The 18,814-nt window shown below is 42.9% G+C and overlaps 1 protein-coding gene across 1 annotated transcript in view; it reads left to right on the top strand.

Annotated features, from left to right (window-relative positions):
* The first annotated feature begins 6,520 nt into the window (after positions 1-6,520).
* Positions 6,521-18,814, top strand: part of SYNPR (synaptoporin) — a 289,300-nt gene continuing 277,006 nt past the window's right edge. Inside the window, exons 1-2 of the mRNA XM_061618735.1 lie at positions 6,521-6,716; positions 6,857-6,922. Of these exons, the coding sequence (XP_061474719.1) occupies positions 6,699-6,716; positions 6,857-6,922 (84 nt within the window). The 5' untranslated portion in view covers positions 6,521-6,698. The remainder of the gene's footprint in view (positions 6,717-6,856; positions 6,923-18,814) is intronic.

Here is an 18,814-nt window from a genome sequence, read left to right as displayed (position 1 = left end):
GGATGGGAGACTGCCTGGGAACCATATGTAAGCCACCTTGGGTTTTAATCATGAAAAAGAAAGGTGGGGTAGAAATCTAATAAATAAATAATATGGTTTGAGAGTTTTATCACTTTCCATATTTATCATTGTATACCAAGAGGATACAAGGACAGTAAAAGCAACTAGCTGCAGGTTCCACTGAAATGTTCAGTGGCTGATGCTGTGCTGTCTTGAACATATAGTGCCAAACTGCCTCAAACACATTTAGTTCTGGCTTTGTGGTCACTTTTAGAATTTCCCCCCTCTTTTGTGAGCACTCGCTCAATGCATTCTAAATTGTTGTAAAGTACTCTACAATTTAGAGCACTTTAAAGAGGTGCTGTGAATGCCCCTGTAGAGATCAGAAAATTTGTACAGAGTGCTATTGCCATTTCAGTCCCAAGAACAGAAACACAAAGCAAATAAGCTGATGTCTGAAAAACCTTTCTTTTGGCTTAAAAAAAACTATGTAAAGCATGACAATGTACACATATTCAGCAACACAAAGTGACCCACTGAAAATTAGAATTGACTCTATGATTGGCACGAAATGGAAATGGACGCCTTCCAAGTCGATTCCGACTTATGGTGACCCTATAAATAGGGTTTTCATGGTAAGCGGTATTCAGAGGGGGTTTACCATTGCCTTTCTCTGAGGCTGAGAGGAAGTGACTGGCCCAAGGTCATCCAATGAGTGTCATGGCTGTGTGGGGATTTGAATCCTGGTCTCCCAGGTCATAGTCCAACACCTTAACCACTACACCACACTGGCTCTCTATGATTGGCACAGTTGTCACAAAATCTTGCAATTATTCAGCCTGGAAGCCGGACCAGACAATCACTTTCCTGTGCACACACACCAACATTTATAACCAGCAATTCTTCAAATCTAGAGTAAAGCTTAGGGTATAGAATAGTTCCTTTTTGACTCCTTTCAAAGCATCAGATCTTTTTATTACACACAGAAGCATATATCATCAGACAGAATAATTAGGCAGCCTCATCCATAAAACAGAAAGGTGAGAAGGGTCACAAAGAAGCACAGTAGGAAATCAGATGGTGTACAGAGAGCTGTGATTAGCCGGCCATCAGTAGGCAATTCCTCCTCACCACAGTGACCTGGCAAGTGGCTCATGGGAAGCCACTTCTAACCTCTCTGTTTATAAAGCATAAGAACCACAAGCATTTCTTCCATGGTGTCTGCTGGCTTCCCTCAGTAACAAGTGTCTCTAGTCTTTCTTTATGGGCCATCTCAATAAACAAAAAAACCCAGTTCTTGTGACATTCAAAGCATGCATTTTTCCTGTTTTGAACAAACAGCCCCAATTTGGAAGTGAAAAGCAGTCATTTTGAAGCACTCTTTCAGTCTAGATGGTGTCCTCTGGACAGGTTTTTCTTCTTCTTCTTACTCTCCCATAATTTGTGTGACTGAGTTACCTTGGGGTAGTGGTAATTTTGTCACACCACTAACTCTCCCATTTGCTAAGTTGTGTTCAGAGACTTATCAGTGAAATAACAGCAAAAGCAAAAAATATATGCTACTCAGTGTTGCCAGCCAGGTCTTTGGCCCTTCCCAAGCCCATTGTGTAGATTAACACCACTTGTCCCTTTTTATTTTTTGGCATAACAATTTAAAGACAGAGGAACTAATTTATTATGGTATGAGCCCTCATAGTAAATACCATAGAAAATCCTTCAGCGGATGGATGAAGAGTAATGATAGTGTTATAGGTTCACATGAGTTAAGGCACACTGGAGGCAGAGGCAGACATGTTCTAAGAAACGGGGTGCCACCAAAAATGGCAGTCCCATGTGGCTTCTCTCCCCCCACCCGTGATGTGTAAACAGATATATAAACCAGCCAATAGTGATTTCCAAAAATGTAAAAAACAAAAACCTCCTGTGTACATTAATAACCAGCCCCACTTGCATGAGCAAACATAACAGATGAGCTGGGAGGCTGGCCACTGGCAATGATGACCATGATCTTGAACACTCAGAGGAGAATATTACCCTTCCTTGCTGACACTACTATTGTTGTTGTTGAAACAACACCAAACATAACAAGTTAAGACAACATGGTTGTGTAGTGAACTATATTTTAGTAAATGCCACTGGAAAAATCTATGAAAATGAGACCATTATTGTGACACATAAATTGGTTGGTTTGAGCCTGTGTGTTACAGATTCAAACTAGCTTTGAAAACTGATGTAAATGTGAACAATCAAAAGTTTCTCATTCTCTTTGTTAAAATGAAAACCAAAACCAAATGAGAAGCACTGTACTCAATAGTTGCACGCAGTAGCATTTCACTGTTGTTTTGTTGTTATGTGCCTTCAAATCAATCATGACTTATGACCCTATGAATTAGTAACCTGCAATAGCATGTGTCATGAACCATCCTGTTCAGATCTTGTAAGTTCAGGTCTGTGGCTTCCTTTATGGAATCAATCCATCTCTTCTTTGGTCTTCCTCTTTTTCTACTCCCTTCTGTTTTCCCCATCATTATTGTCTTTTCTAGTGAATCATGTCTTCTCATTATGTGTAGATTGTGGCAAAAATGTTATGTAGATTCTTCCCTAATAGTGACCACTTTGATCCTCCAGGATAGAAACAGTTGGCTAGGCTCTTAGCTATTAAAACTGGCCAGTGAGTGGGAGACCAAACACATCACTCTGAGAAGGTAATTACATAATCTGTGTGCCACAATCAAAAAGGTCTCTCTTGTTCTTATCAACCACATCTCTGTCAGTGTTAGAACCATAAGAAGGGCCTCAGAAGCTGTGCAAAGTTCTTGAACACGTTCATATGGGAGGGGCAGTTTCTGAAATATTCCAGCCTGACCCAGACCACTTAGGGCAGGGTTGGCTAACCTGTAGCCCTCCAGAACTTGTTGGACTCCAACTCCCTTTAGCCCCAGTCACCATGGCATGTGGTCAGGGATGACGGTAGCCACAGGTGCCCCTTCCATGATTTAAAGACCAGAGCCAAAGGAGTAAATCCTTAAGAAAATGAAGTGTGAATGTTACAAGTGGTAAAACAAGTAATTTGTAAGTTAATACAAGAGTGAAAACAGATACAGGAAATTTCAAACAGGTAAGTACAAATATTACACAGTTACATGGCAGAATATAAAACATGGATTAGAAATATTTAAATGAGCATGTATTTTATCTTTATGTATTTTATTTTTTTATTATTTACTTTATATCCCACCCTTCCTCCCAGTAGGAGCCCAGGGTGGCAGTAGGATCTTGTGTATATAAGTTTCTCTATAGCCATCATTTTTGTAACCAAAGGAAAGTTCAATTACAAAAAACATTTTTATTTATGTATTTGCATGGGAAACATGTCTCACCTGTAAGGAAAGAAATTATATGACCTTATCTCAGCAAAAATGTAAATAAAGAAATCCAATTTATTTTAATTTGGGTTTCCATATACATTCAGACCTGCCTTCATACGAATCAGCCTTATAATGAATCAGACCATTGGTCCATCTAGCACAGTACTGTTGACACTAATGGCCAGTGGCTCTCCAAGGTTTCACGCAAGGGTCTCCACAAGCCCTACTTAGAGATGCCAGCACTGGGCCAGGGACCTTCTGCATGTAAATCAGCTGATGTACCACTGAATTACAGATGTCCTCCTGCCATGGGCTTCTGGTTCACTCAGTCTTTAGGGCTCCTTTTATTTCTTCAATTTTCAAGGTTTGGTTTTTAGAAATAAACACAGTTTTCTGAACTCCAAATGCATTGTGCAACCTATTCCAATTGCAGTATTTGTGTTTCAGAGATTTTAGAATAGTTTCACTGCCTCTCAGCCTCAGAGGAAGGCAATGGTAAACCCCCTCTGAATACCGCTTACCACGAAAACCTATTCATAGGGTCGCCCATAAGTCGGAATCAACTTGAAGGCAGTCCATTTAAATATTTCAAGACTGAAGTAATAAAGGTCAAGAAGAGAGGGCTGGAGGATAGTTGTAGAAATAGGAGGAATCAAGTAAGCTTGAGTCATAGAAGGGTTAACTGCTTCTTCTTCTCAGGTTTAATGGCAAATCAAGACCAAGGAAAGGCTCTATTATCCTAACCTCTTCTGTTACACATCTTTGTATTTTGTTTTATGTATTATGTATGTATTTTTATGTATGTATTTTGTTTTTATGTCACCATGTGCTGTTCTTTGTATACACCCCTCTGGTGACTGTGGGTTCTATCTTCCTTCCTTGGGGTGCGGGGATAATGTTGGGAATTTTACTCTTGTGCTCCTCAGAGATGTGCCCAGTCATGGGGGGGGGGAGGCATAGAAGCATGGGTCTGCCCTGTCTGTATAATTGTTTGCAACATGCCTCTTCTCACTTAAATTTGTTTGAGGAGTGGAATAGCAGTATGCTGCCTGCATCCCAGAGGAAGAATCCATTCAGGATTCAAGTAGCACACTTCCAAATGGTGTATTATAATGGCTCTTTAATAAATAAATACACTCAAGAATGTCCACTCGTGCTTCAAGGTAGGCAGCAGGCCAGGTGAAGGGTTCAAACAGTGCAGCACTTTGAGAGATTGAGGGGGACAGATTGTGCGATGTTTATCTAGATATTGTGTGGAATGCTGGGAAAAGCAAGTGCCTCTTTAATGAAGTTTTAGCTTTAATGAACAGAATCACAGAATTCTGTGCCATGAGCGTGCCATTGCCCAACACACTGGGCTAATCCTCATACTGATCTCTGCCAGTCAAAAGAGTAGTAGCACATTGCTGTAACCATAAAAACTTCAGGCTAATTGATAGTACCTCCACTGGCATTTCTAATTAAGGTAGCCTAACTCCACTTTCTTTCTTTCTTAAATTTATATCCCGTTCTTCCTTCCAGTAGGAGCCCAGGGTGGCAAACAAAAACATTAACTCTAAAACATCATAGAAACAGACATTAAAACATATTAAAACAAAACATCTTGAAAAACATTTTTTAAAGCTTTAAAAGCAATTCCAATACAGATGCAGACTGGGATAAGGTATCTATTGAAAAGGCTTGTTGAAGAGGAAACTTTTCAGCAGGCACTGAAAAGATAACAGAGATGGTGCCTGTCTAATATTTAAGGGGAGGGAATTCCAAAGGGAACTACACTAAAGGTCTGCTTGTTATGTTGTGTGGAACAGACCTCCTGATCAGATGGTATCTGCAGGAGGCCCTCATCTGCAGAACATAACGATCCACTGGGAATATAAGGGGTAAGACAATCTTTCAGGTATCTCGCTCTCGAGCTGTATAGGGCTTTGTATACCAGAACCTTTGAACTTAGCCCGGTAATTAGCAGCCAGTGCCCACTTACCTGGTTTCAAGCCCCAATGAATTCAATAGGACTTATTTCTGAGTAGACACAGTTAGGATTGCATTGTAAATTTGTGGAGGATGTGCACAAACCTAGTACTGCAATCTTGTGCCTATTTGCTGGAAATAAATCTCATTTGGCTTAATTATGAAAACTAAATATGCACAGGACCGAACTGCATGCATGTGGTTGTAACCAAGTATTAATGGCATTGCCTGCATTCTCTGCTCCCTCTGTTGTTTTGCCCATTACCTATTTTCGACTGTAAGCTCCTTGGAGGCAGAGCCCTAGTTTTGCTTACACAACCCTGTAAGCTGCCTTACACATTCATGGGTGGTGCTGTTGAAATTATTATTATTAAGCTCAAGGTGGCATAGAAACATGGATCTCCCCTCCCGAATTTATCATTACAACAACCCTGTGAGGTAGGTTAGGCTGAGGGATGTTGAATGGCCCAAGGTCACCCCACTGAGAATTTGAACCCTGGGCTCTCAGGTTGACACCCTAACCACTACACCAGTCTTTCCCAACCTGACGGTCCTCAGATGTTGGTGGACTACAAACCCCATCATTCCTGACCATTGGTCATACTGGTTGAGGCTGATGGGAGCTCTAGTCCAACAACATCTGGGGACCCAACGATTGAGAAAGCCTGCACTACACCACACTGGCTCTCACTGCAAAACAACGTCAGTCCTTCTGTGCTCACTGGGGCTTACTAACTCCCAAATGTGTACATAGGATCAGGCTGCGCGTCTTCCATCGCTCAGGAGGCCGGATTCAACTCTTCACTCAAGTGAGACAGCACAGAATGAGGCGAAAACGGCCACCGGCAGCTATTTCCACGCTGCGTGGGAAAGCCCGCCGGCGTGGCTGTAAACCTAACCCTTTTCCAATCAGGTCATCTTTCTTTTCTTACTTCTGCCTTCTAGATCCGCAGGCGGTCGGTCCCATTCCGACACGGTGAAGGGGCGCGCGCTAGCACCGTTCGCGGGGGGCGGAAAAGCGCCTCAGCCCGTGCAAAAGGCGAAGCGAGGGGCTGATGAGGCGTCTCCCCCTCCGACTTTCCCTCTCAAACTGCTGCCCGGGGAATTCTCACTCGCCTCTTAGAGCGCGACGAAGCTGCGAGCCCGGGCATCCCACCCACCCACCCTCCTCCTCTCTTCTCCTCTCTTTCCCTCCGCCCAGCGCGCTCGGCTCGGGCGTGGATGTTTGCAGGGAGCTCAGCTCTGCCTTGCCTCGCTCTAACCTGGGCTTCTTGGCTCTATAGCCTCTTCGGGGCGCTCCTTGCACCTGAACGCCTCCTCCTCAGAGGAAGCTGAAGTTTGCGTGCCAGGAGCCGGGCAGGGATGGAATCCGTTAACCAGGTAAGGGCGCCGGGGGGAGAGCCGCTGGTAGGTAGGCTGGCTTCTCCGCGGGCGCACAGAGGTTGGGATCCTCGCCGCCGCCGCCGCTCTCTCCGAGCGTTCCCCTAACTCTGCCCTCTTTCTTTCTTTTCTCTCCCCAGCTCGCCTCTAAGGGAAGCTTCCGAGCGGTGAAGGAGCCCCTGGCTTTCCTGAGGGTGCTGGAGTGGGTAAGTCGGACAGCCAGCTCGAAGAGGTGAAGGAAGGATGGAAGGGGTGGTGATGATGATGATGATGTGTGGGCTCTATAGGGTTGGGTATATCAGCGAAGGCAGGTGACTGAGGGGAAGCTGTGCCTGGGCATTGAAGAGAATGGGTAGCCGAGGGGCCCCTTGATCTCAGGCAGTGCTTTTGGGTGACATCTTGACCCCCTGGAATCTCGGGGGGGGGGGAAGCTTGCAAATCCATACGCCGTTCGCAATTGCTTTCTTTGGGGGGGAGGCGCGGAAAACCAGCTCCAGTTTTTTTCTCCCCTTTTGAGGCAGGAGAGGAGGGCAAGTCTTGGTTTTAAAAAGGAGAGGACCCTGGCGTTCGGGGCTCTCTAGAACGGTTTCTGCTTCCTCTTGAGGTAGTAATAGCTCTCTCTGTTTTGAATTCACTTCTTCATGAGCTGAATTCTGGCTTCATGAAACAGAGTTTGTCTTTTCTTTTATTCCTTCGAGGTTCTGGTGAAACCTGGCTCAGATTAAATCCCCTTTGAGAAGGAAGTAGGAGCCTGGGATGGAATTGAATGTTGGGGTTTGTGCTGAGCTGGAAGTGTAGAAAACCACGGTCACGCTGCCTTTCCCTCTGCGGGGATAGGAAACTGGAGAGGGAGATATTAGAGCGAGAGTTTCCCAAAGTGTAAACACAGGATAGAGTATAACCACATGTTCCTCCTAGCAACCAGCTGGAGAAAGAGAAGGGGAGAGGGAGCTAAAATAAAATAGGCAAAATGGTTCCAGAGCCTCTCCCCATACCTATTATTTGTATCTACTGCTCCTTCCTTATTTGCCTCTCTGCTCCAACTCTGAGAATCCTCTCCAATGACAGCCTATAAAAGAAAATGGAAAGAGTTAACTGGTTCTCCTTCTTCACTTTTTGAGCCTACTAGGACCTCTGTCTGGATGAATAGTATTTTAGATCCCACCCTCTGCTTTTTGCATATATATGTGTGTGTGTGTGCTTCGGTTCCTTTGGCTCCACCCACTCTGCTCATTTAAGTGCAAAATGAAAGAATTGAAGATATTTCCCCTCATTTCTATCAAATATTTCTTCCCACCCCTGCTAGTTGTTATGCATTTAGCAAACTAGTCTCTGGGCTTGATTAGCAAATTGAGGCAGATAATTGGTTAGCGGAATAATGTCAGGGTTTGTTTCTCTGATCCTTATTCAGAGTGAAATCTGCAGGTCAAATGACATCCATTGCCAGCAGGTCTGAAGGAAGAGGAAGAACCTATCTGAACGGAAAGTTCAGAGCATGTCATGGAAGATTAATCACATTCCCGCTAATGTTGAATGGCTAGGAAATTATGTAATATATACCTGTGGGATGTGTGTATTGGTTCACACATATTATGAACCTGAAGGTGCATATGAGGCTGATGTTGACCTACACAAGCTCTTTGAAGAACAAAATGTTTGCAATTTTTTTCCTTCTTCTACATGAATTCAATGTGAAATATATTTGAAGGGGACATGTGGCCATATTTCCCTGTAATACTTCCATAATCAAGTAGTGTGTTTTTCTTACCATCTTTCTATATGGTTGTGTGAAACCAGGGTAATTTTAAAACCAACTTTTTTCTACAGAAATATACAAACAATGTGAATGTTGTCAATCTATGACTCGTGTTTCTCCCCCTCCCCCAAACCCCCAACTATTGCTCCTTCTGCTTAAATTTTTCCTGTGGTGAAGATGCATAAGAAAGCCTTTAATAAAAGTTTTTGTTTCAAATGAAATGCTCTATAGGAACACACTTAACTGCTAGATGAAGTGTTCTACAGAAACAGTCTGTCACTTGATGGGGATGGCTGTCGAGCATGAATGGATGCTTTCAGCCCAGCTTTTTAACATAGAAGTTGAAGGAAACATGGGTTGCTGATTCAGGGTTTTGGAGTTCAGCTATCCTAAGTGCTGGCACTTCAGAACTTCTCCAGTGAGTGTTATATCTTAGTAATTATCATCTCTATTTTAAGGGTGGGACAGAAGTTGAAATGATGTTGGTATGTGGCCTAACCAAAGTCTACCACCAAAGTCAGAGCAAGAAAAAGCAGCTCCAGGAGTAGGAAAGCTAGCTGGTGGTGAGGGTCAAAATGAAGAAGGCTTGCCTCAATTTACCAAACAATTGTTGGTGTAGAAGACTGGTTAAGCCAGAAAATTCTGTATGCTTTGGTTCCAAACAGTGTTGCATCTGGAGCTTAATGATTCTGATGTGGTTGTTTCCCGGATCTTGTCACCGATCTAGATAATCGCACTGAAGTAAACAGAAGGGCAAGCTAGGCTGGAAACATGGCTTTTGCTTTCTGCTCACAATTTAATCGTGCTGCTATATGCTACATGTCTATCTGTCTCTGCAGCAGGTGTGGTTGGATCTATATTTGGTTCATAGCAAACCAAAGCAGCTGCCATTGTACATTTGGTGACCTAGGTATATTGAAGATTTCTGGATTATGTATATGAAATGTCACGTAGTCTATGCAGGGTAGAAATGATCTCGTTGTGTTTATATATGGTTGGCTTAGAGTCAATTAAAGTGATCTTTGCAGTTTCTGTTATTTGACAGTGTGTCATTTTCTTTTAGATAAAAGCTACAGTATATATGTGTTATTGTTTATATTATACTGTTCTCTGTGCTTCCTGAACCCTACAATGAAGCCTGGACTGGAACATTTTAAGGGGAGGGTGAGACATTGTTGGGAAGGGTGGAAGAGACTACTCAACTTGAAGTCTAGACTTTGAAGAGTTTCCTATGTTCTTATATTGCCCTCCTCCCACCCTGTTCCCTTCAGCCAAGTCAAAGCACAATGGTCTGGAGCATTCAAAGGAGGACACAGAGTATGTTGTAAGGGTGTGTTTTCCAGAGACAACTATCTGCTGAAGACCAGGCTTGTACCATGTACACTTCCTTCAGCCACTTCAAACCTACAGATCTCTAGAGCTTTGTTCCAGAAGTGTGAGACACTTCAGGAAGAAAGCATGACTCCACAAGGGTGTGGATTGTTGACCTTCGGGAAGGCAGTAGTCAGGAATTTGTGGTATTGATTATTAAGTCTATTTAGCTACATCAGACCTGAGCTTGCAAGATTTGAACAGGGTGGTTCATGACAGATGCTATTGGTGGTCACTGATTCATAGGGTCACCATAAATCGTAATCTACTTGAAGGCACATAACAACAAAAACTAAGTATTCATCAATAATCACAGAGTAGGTTCATACTTTCGTAGGGTGATTATATAACTTTCCTCACACTTGATAGTCATTTTGCTGTTTGACTGTTTAACCACTTTGCCCTGAACCATCTGTGCCCTGGGCAGATTTTGATCTTATTAAAATCTTCAAAATTACAGTTTTAACTAGGGAAGGGAAACAATATAATTCATTTTTTTCCCAAATGCTGATGTTTCTCTAGAATAGTTTATGATAAAATCACTAAAACTCTTTTCATTGACCTACTTCCTAGTGGTAACAAGCCAGGTTGTTGCTGGAAAGCATTATAATCACTCAGGTGACAAAGCTCTGCTTGACTCAGGCTGCAATCTCTTTCCAGAGAGTGGTAAGCAGTGGTAACGCAGCCAAAGCTCTGCTCACGGCCAGAGTTCAATTCCAATGGAAGGAGGAAATTGAATCTCCAGTAAAAGGGGTCGAGGTCCACTCAGCCTTCCATCCATCCGTGGTCGGTAAAATGAGTACCCGGCACATGCTGGGGGGTAAAGAAATGCCGGGGAAGGAAGTGGCAATCCCACGTCATATACGTGGTCTGCCTAGTAAACGTCGCAAGACATCACCCTAAGAGTCGGAAACTATGTATCAGTTATGTATGTATATACCTTTAATTTAGGATAATATTTTGTGCATTTGATAAACCGGATTGTAGTCCATGAAAGCTTATGCCGATTGGTTAGTCTTTAAAGTGTCACAAGACTGTTGTTTTTTGCTGCAAACCTAAACATACTTACTAGTGAGTAAACTCCACTGAACATAGTGGGGCTGCAAACGGAAACTAGTAAGTAAATGCCATTGAAAATAGTGGGACTAAAAAAGGCACACTTAGGATTACACTGTTTTTTAAAAATTCTTTATTGCAGCTGCATGTTTACATAATGGGTTTAGAATCTCATCTCTCCCTTTCTTACACTTAATGCTCCAGATAAGTTGCCATTTAAAATAAGAAACCAGCAACCTTCTGCTCATTTTGTTTTTGTTGTGGCAAATTCTGCACTAGTTGGAATCCATTGGCACATTTGCTCAGAACAGTCCAATTATGTCCCTTAATTGCCAGATTTACAGCTGTTTCATTTTGAGTGTTAAATAGCATGTGATCTGACCAGTTTTTTTCTCTCTCTCCCTCTTAAAAAATAAAGTGCTGATTGCAATGGAGTTTGAGCTGTTTGTAACTGCCCTTGTTAATTGAGTGGTGCTTTTTTGGGTGATGCTACTGTGTAAAGCTTTGAGGTGTCATGTAATAGTACAGTTTTTAATAAAGATCTCAATTTTTAATAACATTTATATTCTCAATAGAATGTTGAACTGCTGTGTTTCTCACAGTGTCCCAGGAAGGTTCTGTATGCATTACAGCTACTATAGGCCAATAAGGTACTCTCCTGATGTTGATAGACCCTAGCTCAGATCATCATTGGCCATGCTGGCTGAGACTGGTGGGAATTGGAGTTCACCAACATCTAGAGGGAGCTAGGCTAGCTGCCCTTGTTATTGCACTGCAGACAGTGTATCTCACTGCCAACAGCAAGGTGCAAATCTTGTACTGATCCCACATATTCAGAATGAGTTGGCTTTTACTTCAACAGGGGTTAGAGTGGTTTAATTTATTTTATTTAACAAAAAATTATATACTGCTCAATTGTAAAAAAACCCAAGGGGGGCTGTAAGCAGTTTACACAAGACATTAAAATTATCAATAAAATTAAATTATCAATAAAATTAATTAAAGTAACAACTAATTAAAACATTTTTTAAGTGACTGATTAAGGGCACAATCCAACTGGCATATATTCTAGGCCAAGGGAATAAAGGATGTGCCGGGTGCAGCCAGGGAACAGCCAGGGAACTCGACTGCCACTCGGGTGCAGCAGGAGCCAGGTAGCTCAGCTGAGACTGGCACAAGTGGAGTTGGTGGAAGGCCCAAAAAAGGGCCGTCCTGGGGGGGTGTTGGGGGCAGAACAGAGGGGAGGGGGACTTGCGCATCACCCTGAGCCCATTTGGCTCAGTCCTATGACCCTCAGTCCCAGCAGCCGATACACTGGGAAAAGGGATGGCAGAAAGAACTTTGTTTCCTTCCGCCAAGCCCTGCCAGTGCAGCTAGTGTGCTTCCCTCCCAGAGGCTCCCGAATGGAGGTAGGATGTGGCAGCCCCTTCCACCGGCTCGGCTTCTGCCAGTCTCATAGAATCATAGAGTTGGAAGGGGCCTTGTAGGCCATCGAGTCCATCCCCCTGCTCACAGCAGGAAATCAACAGCTAGAGCATCTCCCGCAGATAGCTGTCCAGCCTCTGCTTGAAGACATCCAGCAAAGGGGATCCCACCACCTCCCTAGGCAGTCGGTTCCACTGCCGAACTGCCCTTACTGTCAAGAAGTTCCTTCTAATGTCCAATCTGAATCTACGCTCCTGCAACTTAAAACCATTAGACCTAGTCCTACCCTCTGGGGCAGCAGAGAACAAATCTGTACCCTCCTCTATGTGACAGCCCTTCAGGTACTTAAAGAGTGCAATCATGTCACCCCTCAGCCTTCTCTTCACCAGACTGAACATGCCAAGTTCCTTCAACCTTTCCTCATAAGACTTGTTCTCCATACCGGCTATCATCCTCGTTGCCCTCTTCTGAACCTGCTCCAACTTGTCTATATCTTTCTTAAAATGAGGTGCCCAGAACTGAACGCAGTATTCCAGATGAGGCCTGACTAATGCAGAATATAGTGGGACTATTACTTCCCTCGACCTGGAAACTATAGCTCTCTTTATGCAGCCCAAAACCGTGTTTGCCTTTTTTGCCGCAGCATCACACTGCTGGGTCATGTTCAACTTACGATCCACTACAATTCCAAGGTCCTTCTCACACGCACTACTGCTAAGCTGGGTATTTCCCATCCTGTACCCGTGCATTTTGTTTTTGTGGCCTAAATGCAGAATCTTGCATTTGTCTTTATTGAATTTCATTTTATTAATTTCAGCCCAATTTTCTAGTCTATCCAGGTCCCTTTGGATTTTGTTCCTGTCTTCCATTGTGTTAGCTATCCCTCCCAGTTTCGTATCATCCGCAAACTTCATAAGGCTTCCCTCCACCCCGTCATCTAAGTCATTGATAAAAATGTTGAAGAGTATTGGCCCCAGGACAGAGCCCTGTGACACTCCACTCGAAACCTCCTTCAAGTCCGAAGCAGAGCCACCGACGACCACTCTTTGAGTACGGTTTTCCAACCAGTTGTGAATCCACCTGACAGTATTTCTATGTAGTCTGCATTTGACTAGTTTGCTAATCAAAAGGTCGTGGGGGACTTTGTCAAATGCTTTGCTGAAATCTAGATAGATGACATCTACAGCATTTCCACCATCTACTAAGCTAGTGACCCGATCAAAAAAAGAGATGAGATTAGTTTAACAGGATTTTTTCTTGACAAACCCATGCTGGCTCCTACTAATCACAGCATTGTCATCTAGATAGTTGCCAGTGGACTCTTTTATTATCTGTTCTAATATCTTTCCCGGTATTGAAGTCAGACTGACCGGCCTGTAATTCCCCGGATCTTCTTTTTTACCCTTTTTAAAGAGCGGGACAACGTTTGCCTGTCTCCAGTCCTCCGGCACCTCTCCCGTTCTCCAGGATTTCTCAAAGATGATGGCAAGAGGTTCCGAGAGTACATCAGCAAGTTCCTTCAATACTCTGGGATGCAGTTCATCAGGCCCTGGAGATTTGAACTCATTTAGGTTAACTAGGTATTCCTGACTATCTCCTTATCAATCTTGAACTGCAATCCCGACCCCTTACTGAGATTGCTACCGATGGAAGGTTGCACACTGTTCCCTTTTTGGGAGAAAACGGAGGCAAAATAGGCATTGAGCAGTTCTGCCTTTTCGTTGTTATCTGTCAACATTTTGCCATCCTCATTGAGCAGCAGTCCCACTGTTTCCTTGGTCTTTCTCTTGCTTCAAACATATCTGAAAAAACCCTTTTTGTTGTTCCTCGCTTCCCTCGCCAGCCTCAGCTCATTCTGGGTTTTAGCTTTCCTTATGTTATTCCTATTGTGGCCTGCCGAGTTGGATTGCTCTCTAAAAGTATTAAAATACATCTATGTGTTTAGATATGCTTGCGAACAAAAAAGTTTTAAGCAGGTGCCAAAAAGAATACAGTGAAGGTGCCTGCCTGTTGACAATAGGCACGGAGTTCCAAAAAGCAGGTACTGCCTAATATATGATCATATATTACTTTTTTCTGGCTCAGTAAGTTCTCTACCTGTCTCTCACACATCTCTCAAGCCATCATTTCCATAGGTGGTATCACTTCATAGTTCAGTATATGTGAAGGCGTTCATTCCTGTGCATGTCTGCGATCTCCTGGTTAGCAACTGCACAATCCAGGGGGTGATGTGGTTGGCTTGATTGTTAATGATGACAACAGATGCATGTGGAAACATAAGTGGTGGGATTGGCATGGGAATAACCACAGAGGTGGCAGCATTTACATGGAAAGAGGGGAGGGGAGTTCTGACTTTCTGGTTCTCTTTTCTATGCATGTGAAGTACTGACACTTGCCTGCTTATCATGGTGTGACTCTCCGCAGAACTCAAAGCAGAAAAAATGCACATAGTGCAAAGCATGGGGTAAAGTGCATTCCCCAACTGCAAGGAGGTTAGAGCTGTTGCTTCCTTCTTGCCCTTCAAACAGTTGCTCTCTCTAAATAGATAGGCAGCTGGGCTATTGCGACAACAGCCCCAGCTTAGTGCCTGCCAGAACTTGCCAAGATTTCAAACTTGAAGTATATTGAATAGCCCTTGGAACAGCGACACTGATATCAGGCATGGTAATGATCTGGCTCTGCTCATTCTTGAGGGTAGGACCCATTTAAGTGGTGCTAAGGGGTCTTATGCCCTTCCTCTTTCCAGTGGCCTGCAGGGTTCTGCAAGGTTCCATCTTTTTTTAAAAAAAATTATCACCTTTATATCTTGTCCCCTGTACTGTTTTACATCTGTATGAAGTCACTGGGAGAAGTAATTGGAAGGTTTATGTGGTAGAACCATCAATATGCTGATGATATTTAGCTCTATCTTTATAGTGTGGCATAGTGGTTAAGGCAGCCTTTCACAACCAGTGTGCCTCCAGATGTTGTTGGACCACAATTCCCATCTTTCATGACCATTGGCAATGCTGGCTGAGGTTGATGGGAGTTGTGGTCCAACAACATCTGGAGGCACACTGGTTGGGAAAGGCTGGGTTAAGGTGTTGGACTACGACCCGGGAGACCAGGGTTCGAATCCCCACAAATCCATGAAGCTCACTGGGTGACCTTGGGCCAATCACTGCTTCTCAGCCTCAGAGGAAGGCTTGGTAAACCACCTCTGAACACCACTTATGATGAAAACCCTATCCATAGGGTCGCCATAAGGTGGAACTGACTTGAAGGCAGTACATTTCCATTTTTATACATATGATTCTAGGTAGGCAATGGAAACCGTGGACTACTGTATGCTATGAAGGACTGAATGGGGCATAACAAGCTGAAATTTCACCCATAAAAGATGAAAATACTTGTGATTGGTAGACCATCTGATTTAGGTTTAGGGGTGCAGCCTGTCTTGAATGCAGCTGCATTCCCTCTAGAAGTTTGGCTTGTAGTTGGATATTAATCCACAAGTACAGGGAGGCTTCTTCAAATGTCAACATGGCCAAAAGAAGAAGAAAAAACAACAGCCTTTTGGTTTCTGGATTCTATGCCAGGGATTGTGGGTGGCTTGTTCAAATCACAAACATTTATCCAATTCCTGGAGTCTAGCTGCCACTTAATGTCCTGTCTTTTTTGAACAGTGTATGTTAATCATACAGCCCTGATGTGGTTGTAGTTGGTCTGAAGCTTGGGGATAGGGTGTCATTGGTTCCTCTATGCAGTTTTAGTAACATTTTGGGTAAGAGGGCCACGCAAATGACTGCACCCTCACCAAGCAAAACCTGAGGTTGGGTAGTTCATAAATATCGGTGGTGGCAGCAGCAATTATTTCTACGGTATATATGTAATGTACCCTTCAATGGAATAGAACAATTGATTCCCCCCCCCTATGATACTGGCAGAGTGTAGTTTAGTCCCAATGTGTGCTGCTCTGGTTCTGCCTTGTGTGTATGTTGGAGTAAGTTGAAGGCTTCATGAGCTATTCTACATTGCTGTAAAATACCTCTATGTGTTGTCATTTAAGGGAAGTGTTTATAAATCTACTGTCTCTTGAGTGCTTACTTGAAAGCAGGACTTATTTGGGCATAGAAACCATAATAAGCAAAGGGAGAATATAGTGCTTCACTTCGTAGTCTGATTATAATTTTCTAGCAATTCTGCTTTTAACAGGTCCTCTAAAGCTTGCAGGAGTCTAGCTTTATGCAGCAGCCAAGCTACACCAAAAACCTCCCCTTCTCTCCTTAATCCCAATGAGCAATCTCACATCCCTATAGTTATGCAAAGTAGCATTGCACAGTTAGGTCAAGAGGTGCCAATGTAACCTAACTCCTCTGGCATGCTTTCCCTCGGGCTCTTTGATCTCCTGGTGGGGAACTCTCATAAATTCAGATTGCTTGGGTTTTTTTCTTCTTCTCCTTCAATTAAAACAAAAAATCCCAGAGCAGCTTCTAGTATAAATAAAGGCAGTAATGAATTAAAACTATCAACAACAACAACAACAACTAGCACAAAAACAACCAGACCAGATGAAACCTAAATTAAAAATGTTGTTTATATCTAGGGTCGTTTTGGATGTGGTATGCTACCTTTAGAACTCCTTCCTTACAGTAGTTTAGCTAGATCAGGGGTGGGGAACCTTTAGCCCTCCAGATGTTGCTGAACTACAACTTCCATCAGCCCTAACAAGCATGGCCAATGGCCATGGATGATGGGTGTTGTGATCCAGCAACATCTGGACAGCCAAAGGTTCCTTACACCTGGGCTAGATGAACCTTTCCTTGCCTTTAAGAAATTGGTTAAAACTCTTTTTGTTTTAGGAAGACTGTAGGGGATGGGTGGGAAACCTCAGGCTCCAAGGCTGAATATGACTCTGTCCAGGCCATATCCCTCTCCCTGTTCCTGCTCCATAACCTCCTGAAGTGTTTCTGCCTGTCTGGAATGTTTTCTTGAGCTGTGATTGAGCACATTTCTCAAGAACTGTTGAAGATTATGTATATTGACTGGGAAATGTGCACAATTCCCTCTTCATGAAAGGTTAATGTGCATATTCTCCATGAGGCTTGGTGAATGTGCAGGTTATTATGCAGATTAACCACTCAACTTACATTCCCCTTAAGATATAGAAATCCCTGACTTTTGCATGGCTGGAATTCAGCCTACTGTACAAATGTAAGTCACATTTGTTGCTCTGACTACTTTTGCCTCTGGCCCTAACCACCACTAGCATGCAGCCCCTGGAAGACTACCCATAAAGGAATGGGGCTCTCAGGTTGAAAAAGATTCCCCACTCCTGCCATAGGGGGATGTAAGGGGTAGTGGTGATGGTTGTTAGTGGTTTCTGCTGCTTTGAAGCTACTGTTGAGCATTACATGATGATATTTGGTTATATTTGGTTATACTGAGGAATTAAAAGGAAAAGTTTTAATTCATATTTAATTCCCTCAAGCAAAACTACGTTACACATGTCTGACTAGCAGATTACTGCACTGTGCCTCAATTTCCTGAATCTCTCCAATTACATAAGTAAATAAATCCCCGCATTTGGTGAATAGGTGACCTTGTTTCTTGTTCTGTAGACACTGTTTCTTTCCATTACCAAAGGGCTACATTGTGGAACCTACTATTTATTTGAAAGCTTACAGCTGTGTCTTGATGAGAGTTATAAACAAAGATTTGCTTCACTTACCTGGGCCTCTAACCCGTCCTATTTATATATCATGTATTGTAACAAAAGTGAAGAGATAACTGGTTACACTGTTGATGAGTCATTAGGTGCTGCTCTTGCAGATTTTTTTTTACCTTTATGTTCTTTCACCATCTCAGAAAGCTTCCTTAAAGACTGAGATATAGCCTTGCTTGTTCACATTTCAACACTTCTTAATTTTACATATAATTAACATATGGAATTCGCCATCACAAGGTGTAGTGATGGCCATTAAAAATTAGAAGAAGTAAATACAAATACATCATTCCACACAAAGAACATAAAGAAAACCATTACAAGAACTTATTTTTCCAATACAGTATGTGAAAAGGAGTCTTACTAGCAGTTCTGTGGGGCAAAGGGGATTTATTATCCCAAAACTAAAAGAATCCTAAGTTCCATCAGATAAACTCATATTTAGATGGAATGAGAGTTGCTTTTTCATATGTAACATGAATTTCTACCGAGTTGCTGCAAGATCATCAGGGTCTGTCTGGCCCTTCAGGGTTTTTAAATGGTGAGTCAGTTTCTTCAAGCTGGCAATAAACAATGCTTTTGTGTATCATCTGTCCAATGTAACCAAATATGAGTTCTTCCATCCTTGGGAGATGATTAGTCTAGCTGCGACCAGTAAATAAATTACTGATGTTTTCCAAACAACAGTAATATTCTCCCCTTTGAACATACATAATAAACACAACAGGATCTAGAGTCGGCTTCTCTTCAATAATACATTCAGTCCCACCCATCACCAACACCCAA

The sequence above is a fragment of the Rhineura floridana genome, chromosome 3 (assembly GCF_030035675.1).
Source record: "Rhineura floridana isolate rRhiFlo1 chromosome 3, rRhiFlo1.hap2, whole genome shotgun sequence".
Lineage (NCBI taxonomy): Eukaryota > Metazoa > Chordata > Lepidosauria > Squamata > Rhineuridae > Rhineura > Rhineura floridana.
The sequence above is the reverse complement of the archived record's forward strand: the minus strand, read 5'-3'. Positions and strand labels throughout refer to the sequence as shown.